Source organism: Lagenorhynchus albirostris, chromosome 16 (assembly GCF_949774975.1).
Source record: "Lagenorhynchus albirostris chromosome 16, mLagAlb1.1, whole genome shotgun sequence".
NCBI lineage: Eukaryota > Metazoa > Chordata > Mammalia > Artiodactyla > Delphinidae > Lagenorhynchus > Lagenorhynchus albirostris.
The window spans coordinates 60,742,894-60,758,413 of record NC_083110.1 but is presented as its reverse complement, the minus strand read 5'-3'; the positions used below and the strand labels follow the sequence as shown (position 1 = coordinate 60,758,413).

Sequence of the window (15,520 nt, the reverse complement as noted above, 5' to 3'; positions counted from 1 at the left end):
GGGCAACGGCATGTGGAGGGTCGTGAGCCACTGAATGATGAGCCCACTCGGGAAGTTAGCTTCTAAAGCGTCCTGGACATTGTAAATACGGGGGCCATATTGTCATATCCACCAGGCTCTCGACTGACTCTCAATGCTGGGCAGTCCAATCAGTTTTGCATTTGCTGGGGAGGTGCGCGGTAGAAAGAATACTGCCCTACAGTAAAGAGGACATGGATTCTATCTTCAGCTCTGCACTAATTTGCTGTATAGCCTTAGGGAAATCACTTTCCTCTCTGAGTCTCAGTTTATCCCTCTACAGAAGAGAGTTCTCTCAAGTACTCCTAAGTACTAGTCATCTCTCTATAATTTTGGAATTGGCAGTATGCTTTTCACGTCTCTGGAAATCAAAACTAGCTGGTAAGGCAGGCCATAAAGCGTTTTCCTTTCACAAATAAGGAAACTGTGGTCTAGAATGACTTGCTAAAAGTCAGAGATCTCCTAATTCCTGGCTTAATACTTGTTCCAAGGCACAATCCGTCACCACCCTGACTCATACTGTGATTTGTTTTAGGTAACTCAATCGGGCGACTCTCCCACAGTTGCAGCTGTTGCCCAGGAGGAAATGAGCAAATCTGGAAGCTGTTCTCACTTCTGTAGATTAACGTGCCTTGTATCACGGTAACAGGAGCCAGGGGAGGTGACTTTTACCTGTAACTCTCCCTGAACTATTTTAGTGGCAGATAGAGCACTTATTCTTGACCTTTAGTACACATGAGAGTCCTCAGAGAATCTGCTTATGATGCTGATAGCTGGGCTCTAGCCCCAGAATACTTCTGCAAGCTTACTTCTCCAGTCTAGAACTGCCTTAGAGAAGACAGTTCTGATGCAGACTGTCCTCAACACTGGTGAGAGACCCTGCAGAGAACTAGCTACAAAGCCAATCACACCCTCTGCCGTCTGCTTTTGCCTGCCTTCTACTGAGAAATCTTACAGGCCTATGCTGGTGGTGGATACAGAGGCTACATGCATAGCATGACTTTGCCCAAATGAACCAACTGATTCACACTGTTTTACCACTTTATTTCACTTTCTTCCTCTTTACTCTGGTGGAGCAATTTTATCAACCGGGACATAAAATTAACATGGGAAGAACTCAGATCTCATGGAAAGCAAAAACGAATTCTCCTTTGACTTGGGATAGGACTACTGGACACTTCACAGTATTGGAGAAGTTCAAAACCATTAAAAATCCCTTAAAGATGTCTAGGCACTTTATGTTATAAACCACTGGAGTTCGACCCCAAAACTCACTGCTTCTTTTAGAGGTACCATGTGACATTCTCAATCTTTGAGGAAGGTACTTACATAATGTAAATTGTTTTAAAAGGTGAGTATAACTCAAGAAAAGTTATATCAAGAACAATACACAATTTTTAAATACATTCACAAATTGAAAGAAAACCACCTTTGTTTAATCCTATATCTTCAACTGAGTTCAGAAAATATGATTCCAGAGTAGTCAGTCAGTATCCAAAATATGGGAGCAAATTATTGACCAAAACTTCTGGTTTCTTGGGTTTCTGGGATCCATGGAAATTTATCACATCTTTTGAACAATAAATTATTAAAACTCTAACTTGCAGCTCATTCTAGGCACTTAGTTCACATTCCATTATTAGCTAATGTACAAGACCGCCAGTTACACCTCCTTCCAAATTCCTTACTTGGTGTAGGAAAGAGATTTGTTGCTGGTTTGATGCATCAAACAGCATAAAAAAGGTTTAAAAAAAGGATATATGTCATGTTGGTTTCCTCTCCTCTTCTCATTTCTCCTGTTGAAATCTTTAAGACCTGAGTTGGAGTCCCACCTCTACCACTCACTGGGAGCTTGTGTCAAACTCAAAGGCCTTGGGGTCACCAAGACTTCTGCTCATTTGAGATGGGAAACTTGGATACTGATTCAAATGGGCCATCTAATGTAAGTTCCCCATGGGGGTCACAGAAGCTGAGTAGGTAGAAGAGGTTGAACTATTGTTCTCAATTCTTCTTACCCTCCGTAGACTGGAATTATATATCCACACCTTTTGCCATGTAATTTAGTAATGCTTTGCACCGGCGTCTATTTCCCTAGCTCACTGATGTTGAACATGGCCATATGGTTTTCTTTAGTTAATGGAACGTCAGTGACAGTAAATAGAGGGGCCATCTTGAGCCACACCTTGGAGGATAGAGTATGCTGCTGGCCTCACCTGGAATTCTGTAATCCACCATGAAAATAACATGCCCTGGGTAGCTGCTGGTCTCAGAATGATGACAACTCGTGGAACAGACTTCAAACAACTGAAGCCTGCATCCAAACTCCTAGCCCAGGAGAGCCTGGTCAGTCCCAACGGAGCTCACCCAAATCACAGCCAACCTGAAGACTCACAAGCAAAACATCAACATATGTTGTCATAAGCTAGTCGTTTTTTTTTTTTTTTCTCCCATGGAGCATTATTGCAGCCATAGTCGAATAATACAACAGATCAAGACAACTGCCCAGAGAGAGAGCTCTCAGCCAGGTATATAGCTTTGATGTACAAAAATACATTTATTTTCAACAATTTCAAAACCACTGTCTGTTTTTTTTTTTACAGTAGAAATATTCAAATGGAACGATAAAACCAAGAACAGTATATGTACATATACTGTATATATAGATATGACTCATGCATTTGTATTCCAGTGTTTAGTACAAGTATTGCAATTGTCTGCCCCATTTAACCCTTGAAACGAAAAAGCAAGATCTTTAGAAATATTCCTAATTCTGATCTATGATGTAGCCAGTCCGATTTCTCAAGGTCACATTCTCTCAGGGTCTCACAGAGAAGGATGTGAACAATATCCCACAAAAATGAAGAGGTAAAAAATTCAGCCTTTTCTCCCATATATATATATATATATATATATATATATATATATACAGTGTATCATTTTTATAAAACAAGTACGCTCAGGCTGATCCTGCAAAGAAAACAATGCTTACAGCATGGCTTAAAGTGACCCTCCTAAAAAGAACTGACACATGAACCGTGTGAACGGGCTGGGGTGCAGGAAAAGAGAACACTGGCTTTGAAAGTCACTCGCGCCAGATGCTAGAACTGCCTTCAGGGAACTGAAGGTAGACATCTGGCTTTAAGGAAGTTGTGTACTTGTGTACATCTGACGAGCAAGCGGCACAGCTCTGCGAGAATCAACTTTGACTGAGATCGTTAGAGGCTGCACCCCTCTGGGGCCTGCAGGGTCACAGGATCCCACAAAGGCCAACTCCCTCCCACCTCTAACTTCTCCCAGGCTGAGGCACTCACTGGGCTTAACCTAGTGCCCAAGGGACTTTTCTGGGGTAAGAAGAGCCAGAGAATTCCCCGTAAGCATTATTCAATTCCATGGAATCCAACCGGAAAACAGAACGTCATCTTTTTAGATCCACTGCCTGGCTTCTTTAGAGAAAACCTCAGGCCGATAGCTATCCTCAACCTCATCCTTTTGGAGGGGAAGCCTTGTTTCCCCATATGGGTTTCAGTTTGAAGTCTGTAGTGGGTTTCCTCTGGCAACTTCTTTCACATCACTGATGGGACAAAAAAAACACCCAGGTTCTATGATGTCTCTCTCGTCCTTCCTTTGCTAGGCGTTTCAAAGAAGCCCTCCCCCCTCCCCCCTTTATATACAGAAATAGAAACCAGCGATGGCAGGGACACAGAGATGCAAGAGTTAAGTGTGACAGACAACTGGAGAGCATCCAGAACCCAGCGTCAAGCAGGCCTGGGGGTGGGTCAGCTCTGAAGGTGAGTGCATAAGCCAACAGACGCATCTTTCTTTTTTCTGTTTTCTTTTTTACTAAACATTAAATTATTTCTCAGGAAATAAAGAGCTACTTACATTGTAACTATATACAATAAGCCATCTGCAGCTTGCAATGGACATGCACGGGGCAGGGCCTCTTCCGACAGGTGTGCACGCTTCCTGCAGCTACGCTCACTCCCCACCAACCTTCCTCCTGCAGACCTAACTGGGAAATGGTTTACGTTTTAGGTGCGTGCTGGGAGGGAGGAGGCGGGTACTGGTGATTTGGGCTTGTGTCGGGGGGGGGAGGGGGGGGGGAGGATGGGAGGTTAGTGGAAAGCCAACCCAACTTAAACAATAAAAAGAAAGAAAGACCGCAAGGAAAACAAGATTCCTCGCGCTATCAATGGCAGAATGAAGCAAGAAAGCCATGGGAAGATGCATCCTTTGCCCTTAGCACGAATACAGCCATTTATCCTTTGTGTCTCATTTTAATCAGTTACGAATGCCTTCGCCTCCCAAAGCGAAGCGCCTGCCTGCTATTTATGAAGGGGCCCTTGGTAAACAAAAGGTAAAAAAGACATTTTCATTTTTCCATAATAAGAGTAATAGGAACCATCAGAAATAAAAAGTCAGAAAGATGGTTGACCACGTGGCTTGTTGGTATTAAACACTAGTGCAGTTGGGGATCTCCTTTGTGCTTTCGCTGTTTGCAATGGTGGCAATGCCTCCTGCAGGGGAGAGAAGACAGAGGGAGGTAAGGATGTACCTGTCACAAGGGCGTGGGTCTGTGCTTTCTTTATTGCTCAATACCAAGCCACCTTAATGTGTGCTTACGAAATAGGGCACCTGGGTAGTCTATCATACCAGTTCACTGGCTTATCTTACCTATGTTTAACGTTTGCCGTCTCCCACCCCAGCACACAAGGTAGGAGCAATACCTTGCCATCTTATACTCTGCTGATCACAATACTAACAGCCAACAGGTATTGAACACGTATTATGTAGCAGACACTGTGCTAATGATATATGTCATTTCATGATCACAACAATCTTAGAAGGCAGATGCTATCATTCCCATTTCACAGATGAGGAATATGAGGCACAGAGAGGTCCCAGAGCTAGAAGACTGGTAGAGCAAGAAAATGAATCCAGGGCTATCTGATGGCAGAGTTCCTATTCACGTAATTATTGGGACATATAATGCTTTTGCTTTATAGAAAAAATAAAGAGAAAGTCCAACAGTAATAGTTGGTCTCATCCCTCTCCCACTCAGACTCCAGCACTTTTGATCTTGATCTACTTCTAAGAGAAGAAAGTTCTGCCAATTTCAGGTGGTCAGAGGTGGCGGACACTTTAAGGCATGATTATGTCGCTGTAGCCAACTGGTTTCTCCCCCACCCTCCAGACTAGTCCTGCCTGAAGGACAGGACACATGGGCTGGCTGACTCAGGGTCTGGAGAACAGAGGATTCAGGAGCCTGGTGACACCAGCACACATACCTATGACCCGGGTGTCCAGCTCTTTGTCCAGCAGCTCCTCGGGCTCGGTGAAGTCACTGAGTGTGATTTTGGGGGCGTTTTCACTTTGGCTCACTGACCCAATCATCTCCTGCTCCTTGTCGTGCTGGACTTGAGCATAGATGTTAATCCAGGGGATTTTCCTACATGGGGCAGAGGAAAATCAGATTACGATCACGGCGCATGCCCGACTGGGGCAACTGGGAAATCCTGGGTGTTAAGGTGGAGGAAGAAGCTATTTACAGGACCAATGTCAGGGAAAGGGGCTGGCCACCCAGATACTGTCCCCATGAGGCCAATGAACACAAGGAGAGACCCAGATGCCCAGGGGAGGTGTAAGCCACAGAACTCCCGGAGACACGCACCTTCTTCTGAGGCACAAAACCAGCAGGTGTAAACAGAAGGGCAATGCTATCGACCAAGTGTGCACTAAAACCCTTAAAACATTTACCAGTTATTACGTTTACAAAGGGGCTGGACTTTGAGACTCATGAGGCTGTATCATAGTGAAAAGACAGCTTTTTCTAAGTTTGTATCAGTTTCGTCAATTCACATTGGTTTTCTTTATGAATAGCCAAGAAATAAAAGACTTATAGCCATTGCTACCATTTTTAGAACACCATCCATGGGCCAAGTATCTTAAATACTTCCATAGTCAGTTTCCTCATCTGTTCAATAGGAATGACAATAGCTTTCTTTTAGGATTGTGGAGAGGATTAAGGCAAGGATTAAGAGAAGCTAAATAACTTCCTTCAAAGACACAAAGGCAGGAGGTTTGGAAACAAGGCATACAGACTTGAGGTAGGAGGAGCAGGTAGGTTCAAACTGAAATCTGCTTGGAGTATTCATCTCCTGACCCATCTCCATCATCTCCTGACCCACTGTGTTCCAGCTTCTCTAGCCTCCTTTGACTTCTTCTAATCCTGCGCTTCTTAAACTTCAATATGCTTATGCCTCACCAGGTTCTTGTTAAAATGCATTTGTTACTCTATAGGCCTGAACTGGATGGGTTGAAATTCTTCATTTCTAACTAGTTCCCAGGTGGTACTGATGCTGCTGGTCTGAAACCCAAACTTTTGAGTTTCAAGATTCTGATACATCAGACTTGTCCCCACCCTGGGGACGAGGGGTGAATCAACTGTTCCCTCTGTAACACACCTCCTTCTACTCTTCTCGTGACGGTGTCCTTCAGAATTTGGCTTACATGTCACTTCTGAGAGGCCGCTCTTGACCACCCATTCTCCACCCAATCTCTCCTGACCACCCACTCTCTCCCATCATAAATATGTAATTATGGGATGGGTCTATGAAAGAAACGAAGAGGGTGTTGGTTTAGGGTGATGGAATAGGCTATGTGTGTGGACTTGTTTTCTGTCTTTCTCTCCCACAAAAGGCCCCGTGTCTGCAAGGTCTACATTTTCCATTTTCACTGCTCCACACTTAACTTAGCACAGTGCTTGGCATGTGGTTTACGTTCAGTATTTGTCAAATAAATGAATAAATGACCTCAAAGCCTATGCTCTTTCTATTTTCATATATTATGTTCTCAAACAAAAAGACCACACTTTTATCTTAGAATTTTACAGGTAGAAGAGCCCTCTCTTACCTCATTAAATGATGGGGAAATGGGTCTGAAGTCCAGACATTTCATGAAGCTGATTACTGGCATAGATGTTATTAAAACTTGAGACATCTGACACCTACCCCGAACCAGAACGTTCTGTGCAGAATCACTCTGTTGCCCTAGTGCCAACCAGTGGTATCTTCAAGCATCTACATTCCCTTCCCTACTCCAACCCCACAATGAGGTAGAATGTGAGGCATTTGATAAGGTCTTCCATAGCTAATTTGGAAGGAAAGATCCCAAAATATGTTTAAAACATGGACAGTTTCTACTTTTCATTTATGTCCAGTTTTCGTGTTTTTAACGGCTGCTTTCCATACATTACGGGAGGTGTCCTCCTGACTCCTACTGGTCTAAACCTGCTTACTATAATTTACAAGAACCTTAAGTGAAGAGATTCTATGTGAGGCAGCAAACCGCAGGCTCCTCTAAATGTGTGTAATTAAAATTTCATGCTGGCCCTTAATTTCTTCTTATCTAAATAGAAAGGCAGCCTAACGACTTAGATTTCTTCTAATCATAAAAGTACATATTACTCATGAACGTTGGGATCAACTGTAATATTTATTAGGTGCTGGGGGCAGTCAAACCATTCCTGATCACACAAGTCTGGGTACTTCAGAGCTGTAGCCAGAGGTCACTGCCTCCCCTTTCCTGCTTTTTTAATGATTGATACCTGTGAGGATTTGGATCCATTTGCCCTTATAAAGACTGTTCACTTTATTTTAATCTCTGAAAACGGGCATTTTTTTTCAATATTTTTAATAGATGGTTGGAAGGGAATGAATGTTATGTCACAACTTGCAGCATTTAAAATTTTTTTCAAATTGCTTTTTATTTCTTAACACATCCACTTGTAGGACCGTTGAGACAATAAGTCAAGACTAAACCCCGCTTTTGCAGATAAGAAAGGTGGGAAATGAGATTTAGAGGCATGTCTTGGGCTATACATTCATGTAAGTTTTAATAAGAGGAGTAAGATGGATCAATCCAAGTCACCTATATAAATTTCAGGTTTTTTTGTTTTTTTGTTTTGTTTTGTTTTGTTTTTGCGGTACGCGGGCCTCTCACTGTTGTGGCCTCTCCCGTTGCGGAGCACAGGCTCCAGACGCGCAGGCTCAGCGGCCACGGCTCACGGGCCCAGCCGCTCCGCGGCATGTGGGATCTTCCCCGACCGGGACACGAACCCGTGTCCCCTGCATCGGCAGGCAGACTCTCAACCACTGCGCCACCATGGAAGCCCTAAATTTCAGTTTTTATTTGTTTGTTCCAACTATGATTAAGTATTAGAAGTCCGTGGGAGGAATTTAGAAAAAGCAAAGTAGGCTTCACACTGTGATGAAAGCCTTACTGAAAAAAGGCTGGAAGAAATATAAAATTTCAAAACTTTTCTTGGATAATAAGAAAAAACGAACCTCCAGTATAGAAAGAAGGTCTTGTTAGGAAGAGTTTTCAGAAAATAAAAGCCATCTCAAAATGATTTTTAGTTATATTGACTAAGACATCACAAAATAGAAGTCACTATCCAAGAATAGGATCAAATGTGGTCACTTAACAGAGGAAGGAGAATAGAGTTACCGTGATCCCCAAGATTCCTTTAAATAATTCTGTTCTTCCTCTATTAAGTGACTACTTGGGACACTGAGATTGTTTTCAGTACCTGGCACACAGCAGGTGCTCAATAAATGTTTGCTGAATAAATTAATGGCTTAATGGATTAATGCTGGAGATGGCAGAGAGAAAGTTTTGGGGTTTGAAAACAGCATGGCCAGTGATCTGGAAACAGAAACAGAATTACCCTCTCCCTAGCCTGTGCCATCAGTGTTTACTAGTCAGCTGTAGCTATTTAAATTTGAATTAATTGAAGTTAAATAAAATTAAAAATTCAGTGTTTCCACCATACCAGTGGCTACTGTATTGGACAGTATAGATTATGGAGTGTTTTCATCTTTGCAGAAAGTTCTATTGGACAGAAATGAAAGAAGCAGAGGAGACTCTAGGAATCATGGATAAGAACCCGACCTTTACTTGTCAGCAAGCTATGCACCCTCCACATAACCATCACTGGAGTTCCAGGTGGTGAGGAGGGAAAGGAGACCAAAGAAACAAAGGGAGATCCAAAAGGACCTCAGCCAAAGGGCTTGGGCACTGGGAGGAAAACTTCCAGAAAAGGTGGCTAGAAAAGAAAAGGTAACTCATGACTGGTTACTCTTAATTGACTCAAACCGTTTATCCAGTTTGACTAGTATTTGTTTCCTGTATCCTGATTCCCTGCCAGGGACATACAAAGGGTCGGCTGATATCTGGGACAACAGAGGTAGAATAATTCAGAGATGCCATTAACTGGCATAGATTCAAGTATTAAAGTCTGCACATTAAGAGATGGCGGCATTAGTAAGTTGACTGTCTATGGAGTTTAGCAACATTCACAAGACAGCAGAAAACTTTCTAAGTCACAGGGCAGATCTTGTCTTAATTTGGAGACACCTGACACGAATACCTCTTTGCAGGACTTCTATTGGCCCTGGTCCTCAGCGAGCATGCAGGTCTAGGAGCCGGAAGGTGATACATTTGGGTTAATTGATCTTCAAGTCCCAGCAACCAGCAGGCTTCCCCACAACCAAATCCTTGAATGAACAAAAGTGTGCTTTGTGTGTAACTGAAGTACACCCATAAATGGGTGTTGCTTTGACCAGACTGTTCCTATACTGAATCTTTGCTCACTCATTGGATATGAAGGCTTTTCCCCTTCTTCAAAGGGAACATGGCAGGTGGGTTGACCCATCTTGATCCAAGAGGATGTGAACTCACATAACTGGTCTATAAATTGAACAGAAAGGTAAACCCCACTCTGTCCTTCTAGTGGAGAGTGTTTAAGAATTCCTGCTGTTTTGGCTAATGCTGAGATGTCTATTGAGTAAAACTGGTGTTTTTAAGCCTGAGAAATCCACTAGAGGAGAGCTGATGGGGGCTGGGGGCGGGGGAGGTAGAGTGAAACACCTTTACCACTGATCTCTTCCAAAATCTAAAAGCATTACCTTCAGCGTCTAGAAAAACTCCCAGGACCAAGTTATACTTTCAAAACTCATCTGACAATAATTAATGATATTTTTACTTTACCCGGGCTTCCTATGAAGCACATTTCTATGCCACTGATACGTCTGAGCCCTACTATGTGCCAATTTGTAACAGAGGAGAAGCCTTTGGGAGGCATATTATTTATAGCAGCTTAGCTTTTGTGATTTTTTATTATGTACTAGATATAGATATTACTACCTTGAAAACATATAGCAAACCTACAAAGTATTATTGTTTTTCCATTTTACACATTAGGAAATGAGGGCTTAGAGAGGCAAATTCAATTGCCTAAGGCTGCAAATGTTGAAAGTTAAAATTGGGTCTGATTTTCGAGTTCGTACTCTTAACCAGCATATCTCTTGGTAGATGTATTACCTTATTCAAATAATGGTACAGAATTATTGATTTCAATTTCTTGTCTTTAATAAGTATCCTATTACATCACCCCACCTCTGGCCTGCAAAAATAACTTTTGAATACCTGTGGGGTTTGGTTTTCCTGATCAATTTCCCTCTAGAAACAGGAAAAATAGGGAGGAGTATAAAATTGTATATTTTGGCATGCAAATTTAAACAGATGTTGGATATCAGCAATACAAGATAAGAAAATATGTGTGTGTGCATATATGCATAACCAGATTTCAGCTGCATTTTCTCCACTTAACCACCCTGAATGGGTGGTAAGCTGTAGAAAAAGATCTCTTAAATATTTGAGACCTTACTTTAGAAACTTAGGTGAGGTCTGAAAACCCCTCAAACTTCTCTTGAAGAGAATTAACTGATTTCATAGGCTACTCCTCATTTTCCTAACTCAACATAATTATAAACTGGGGAGCGTTCAGATTCTTAAGGTCCTTTATTCCCTGACCCTAAACCATTCCTGTTCTTCGCCAATGCCAAGCAGAGCTTCAGGGACAGTTAAAATCACCTGTTTAGGATGAGTTTAGGAATGTCGGTTACAGGAGGAATCAGCTCCCATGAATCTAGCCCCACGATTAAAACTGAGTGATGGTAGCACATACCTTTTAAATTTGTAGATCAAAAACACAGCCAGGCCGACAAACACCACTGACAAGAGCATAAGCATGGCTGAGCTGCTGTGCCCAGCACTGGAGTCCACCAGTGGAGCTAGGAAGAAAGAACAGACTTGCTCACTTGGAAGCTATTAGCTGGAGGGAGTATCTGTTGGAGAAAGGAAGCCAGCTGGTCTCCATCCTTATATCCAGCCTCCAATTGTCCTGCATGCTATCTGGGCAGAGGAAGCTTGGCTTCAATGATGAGAATGGTACCCCTGATCTACAGCTTCTTAGGGATCTGCTCTGCCTGGGGAAACTTGCTGCTCCTTGTGTAAACTGTACACAGCTAAGGCGAGTAGGAATAGGGCTTGAATGTTCTGTCTCTTAGACAGCCCAGTTGCCTGTCAACATGATTATAGGTGGCCCATTGGGAACTCCGGATTAAACACTGATGGAGTGTTTCAATCTCTTCCTCTATACTGTTGTGGTAAAACACTGCTGGATGGGTACATTTGGAATCTCCTCATCTGAAAAGTTTTTATTAATTAGAAACGTTTAGCACATAGGTTTTCCCAGAGAGCCAGAGGTGGATGCCCAATGGGACATGCCATTTTTAATCCTTTCACAAATCAACCACCTAAAGCTGGTCACTTTTTCTACTTAGAGTTACACATTATAAATCAAAGAGAGTTTTAAAGTTATTTGATCTAGTCTTCCAACCAAGATTCACTGAATCAGAGAATCCTAGAAATTAAGAGAGCCTGAGGACTACCTCATATAACCCCAACTGTTATAGATAAAAAACATAATAAAGTCCAAAGCCCAAAGAAATTGTAGGTTTTTCCCCAAGATCATCCAGGAATTCAATAGCAAAGCCGCTTCTAAGAAAGTCTTCTCGCCACCTTAACAGGAAGTCTCAAGAAAGATGTGATTAATCTTTCTTTGCCATCACTACACAAAGCCATTTACAGGCATTTATGGAAAAGTGTTTGGTAACTATCTCCTCCCTTTTCTCTCCAGGATATCAGAGCACCATACTCATCCCCCCCGCCCCCCCACAACCACCACCACCACGAATCCCAACAGGCACTCACCTAAAGTCAGCTGTGTGACATACACAATGACTTGAATCCCTGGCTTCAGCTCAAACTGGACTAAATTTTGGTTTAGAGCGTTAAACAGCGTCTCTACAATCTGGGGAGGAAAAAAAGGGAGAGAGAGAGAGAGAGGCTGCATGGGAAGAAATGTCATGTGACGGTGCTCCCTCATGGAATAAGAAACCAGGGTCAATAGGCAAAAAATGACCACGTTCACTCAGAGGACAGGATTTTGGAACATTTTTATCCCTTTGGCTCTCCCAGCCCCTAGAGCCCTGTGAAGCCAAGGACACAGCTGGTTATTATTTGCTTATACTGGAGAGGAGAGTGAAACAGAGAGAGGCGTGTCCACAGTCACCTAGTGAATTCGAGTTGACAACAGACATAGAGGTTCCATTCAACTCCCAGTTCAGTGCCTTTTAAGCCTGTATAACTTTCCATAGAGAGACCTGTTGTGGGTCCCAATGAAAGAAAGTCAACCGACCAACCGTTAGTTCTTTAATCTGAACAAGCAATATTCACAGGGTAGCGAAGCCCCTGCCAGGATTAAAGCAGGTACATACACCCCAGCCCACTCCTCTGCTGTTTCCCTTTTAGAGACAATGGGAGGCAAACATTAAAGGAGAAGCTGTCTCCTTTCTAGGGATAATTCTTCCTCTTTACTTTTCCCCAGCAAGTCTCAGAACGCGTAACATTGATTTAATCACTGTGTAATTCCCACGTGGAAGCTGAGGCAGACTGAGGCTGTTGTCCCTAACTCTTATCTCGCTGTACGCGCCTTAATATCACAGCTGCTATTCATCGCCGTAATTACCTATTTATCTAAATGGATGGATATCGTAGCTTCCAAATATAGTTCGCACATGCCACTTCCTATTTCAGAGTAAAGAGGTCTTGTAAAAGCGATGAACGCATTGAGAAGCTGAATTTATATCTGGCCAATCTCAATATGCAGCCCTTCAATGAAAGGATCCGCTTCATTTTCCAGAGAAACTGACCACGATGGCACCTGTGCAGCTCGCAGAGGACTGTGGATGGATGTGGGGATGGGGTGACGGCCAGGTGAGTAGCAGAGGGATGCGGAAGACATCTGTACAACGATTAACTCGTATGGGAGCAAACGTGTTTGATTCGCGCTGATTTTCAGCAGCCTCCTTCTCACTTATTTCTACTTCTAACTTAGCATCACAGGAGCATGGAAGGGTAAAGCAAAGCACGGCCAGTTAAGACCCCAGCAAGGGCAGGAAGAGAAGGAGAACCATGGGACCACCACTGACTTCATTTCTAGGCTAGTACGCAGATCACAAGAACTCTATGGCATTTGATAAGGACAGTAATTCACGATCCCTTTTGGGAACGCTGCTTCCTTAGTCAAAGCAAGATGAGGCAATCCACCTCTTTCCAAAGACACATGTTTACAACCAGTTCGTTTTCTTCCTAGAAGCAGAACTTCTATTGACTAGGATCTTTAAAGACAGGAAGCACATTTTCCCAGAAATAGATAGGGAAACTCAAATTCCTCTCTTCATCTCTTTTCCCCAGAGCAAGTCATTGGGTGGGAGACACGAGCAAGTTGCAGGAATGGCAACTGTCGGAATGAATGACTTCAGGGGTACTCTTCTTGCCTGTGTAGCTGAATGCTCCAGTGTTTATGCATTTGTGTTTATTCTAGGTAAGGCTCATTGCTCTCCAAAGCCCTGGGTGCTAGACAAAGAGTGACGGTCTGATGGACCCATAGGAAAGGGCTCATCTCACTTTTTGGCTGGAAATACTTTGTGTCCCCTTAGATTATGAGGTGGAGGCAAGTCTCCTACCAAGTTAGTTTTCTTTCACTTACTTGTTCCAGGTCGCCTTCATTGCCTTTCCTCCTCTCTGTCAAGTTCTTGGGGGGAAGGATGAAGAGCTCTGCGGAAGTGGGGAGGCCAGGGAACACGGCAACTAGGATCTGCTCTTCTGGGATGCTGGTTACCTGCAAAGATGTTTAGACCAAAGAATGGGGTCCTGGAGGAGCCAGCCTTCCCCAAGTCAAGTAACAAGGATATGGACTATAAAGTTTTTTAAAGGCAGCATTTAAGGCACAGTTTCCAATATATATCCAGGCTTCTTTTCTGTTTTCCCCTCGAACTGCTAGGTAGAGAGTTATTAGTTTTACTTCCTCCTCTGCTCTTATATACATTTGTACTGAAACTAAAATACTACTACAAATGATTTTCAAAGTACTGTTTGCTGGCAATATTGGCAAAAGCTCCTCCCGTATTTTTCTGCACTAAGAGGACTAGAGCTTCTGGTGAAAATATGAACAGACTGGCTGCAAATGAAGAATAAGAAGGTATAAACAAACATGGGAAAACGCAAATTAAAAAAAAAGAGCAAAGCTCTTGTTTTCACTTACTAAAGCAGGATTTTTTGTTAAGTTACAGTAGCTAATACTGGCGAGGCTTCAATTAGGAGGTTTCCTCAACTGTTGCTGGCAGCACTAAAAATTGATACATACTGCCAATTTGGTTTTCAAAAGACTTACTGGAAGGTCATAAAAATATTCAGACCCTTCATTCAGTAACTGTAACTTGGAGTGTTTGTCCTAAAGAAATGATCCAAACTATAGGAAAAGCCATATGGAGGAAGAAACACTCAGAACATTATTTATGTCAGATAAATGGGGAAGACTCAAATATTCAAAAAAGTTAAGTAAATAATGGTTATACTACCATTAAGATGATAGTTAGTACAGTGAGGCAACGTGGAAAAACACCTCATGACAGCTGTATTCTGATCTATTACCTCACATTTCTTTGGTTACAACTCTATAAAAATAAAAAATATACATAAAAAATAAAACAAAGCACTAAAAGTTCTGTTAAGATGTTGAAGTACTGAATGAATTTTTCTATTCCTGAGTGTTTAGGAAAAGGATTATATTGTTTTTGGATAAAAACTAAACGTAAGCTTCCGTCTGAAGGCAAATTCCTTAAGAAAACAGAACTCTTGAGTTCTCCCATGTAAATAAAGAGTAGGCCTGTTCTTTCCTATGTGTCTCTGGAAGGTCTTTATATCCAGAACAAAACTTCTTCTGTCAATCCAAATACGATATATATAGTTTTTGACTTGGCTGAAACACCTGCCTCCTCCAAGAAGTCTACCCTGACTACCTCGCCTGCAGTGACCTGTTCCGTGTCCGTCTCTCGTCCCCAGCACCTCCAGATTACCATGAAAGGAACTTAGATCATGTCCACGGTAACATATGAGTATGTCTGTCTGCTACATTCTTTTCTCTGATAACTTCTTATTATATGTTTGTCCAGACATTCCAGGGGGGCGGGGGACGAACTCTGTGGCTACCTCATTGTTCCAAATGATGCCTGACCTGGAGCAAAGAATAGAC

General features: G+C 42.6%; 1 protein-coding gene across 1 annotated transcript in view; it reads right to left on the bottom strand.

Annotated features, from left to right (window-relative positions):
• Positions 1–3,979: 3,979 nt before the first annotated feature.
• Positions 3,980–15,520, bottom strand: part of SORCS3 (sortilin related VPS10 domain containing receptor 3) — a 582,912-nt gene continuing 571,371 nt past the window's right edge. Inside the window, exons 23-27 of the mRNA XM_060125698.1 lie at positions 13,976–14,107; positions 12,136–12,235; positions 11,048–11,153; positions 5,307–5,467; positions 3,980–4,535 (exon numbers count right to left, since the gene is read on the bottom strand). Coding sequence (XP_059981681.1) covers positions 4,471–4,535; positions 5,307–5,467; positions 11,048–11,153; positions 12,136–12,235; positions 13,976–14,107 — 564 coding nt within the window. The 3' untranslated portion in view covers positions 3,980–4,470. The remainder of the gene's footprint in view (positions 4,536–5,306; positions 5,468–11,047; positions 11,154–12,135; positions 12,236–13,975; positions 14,108–15,520) is intronic.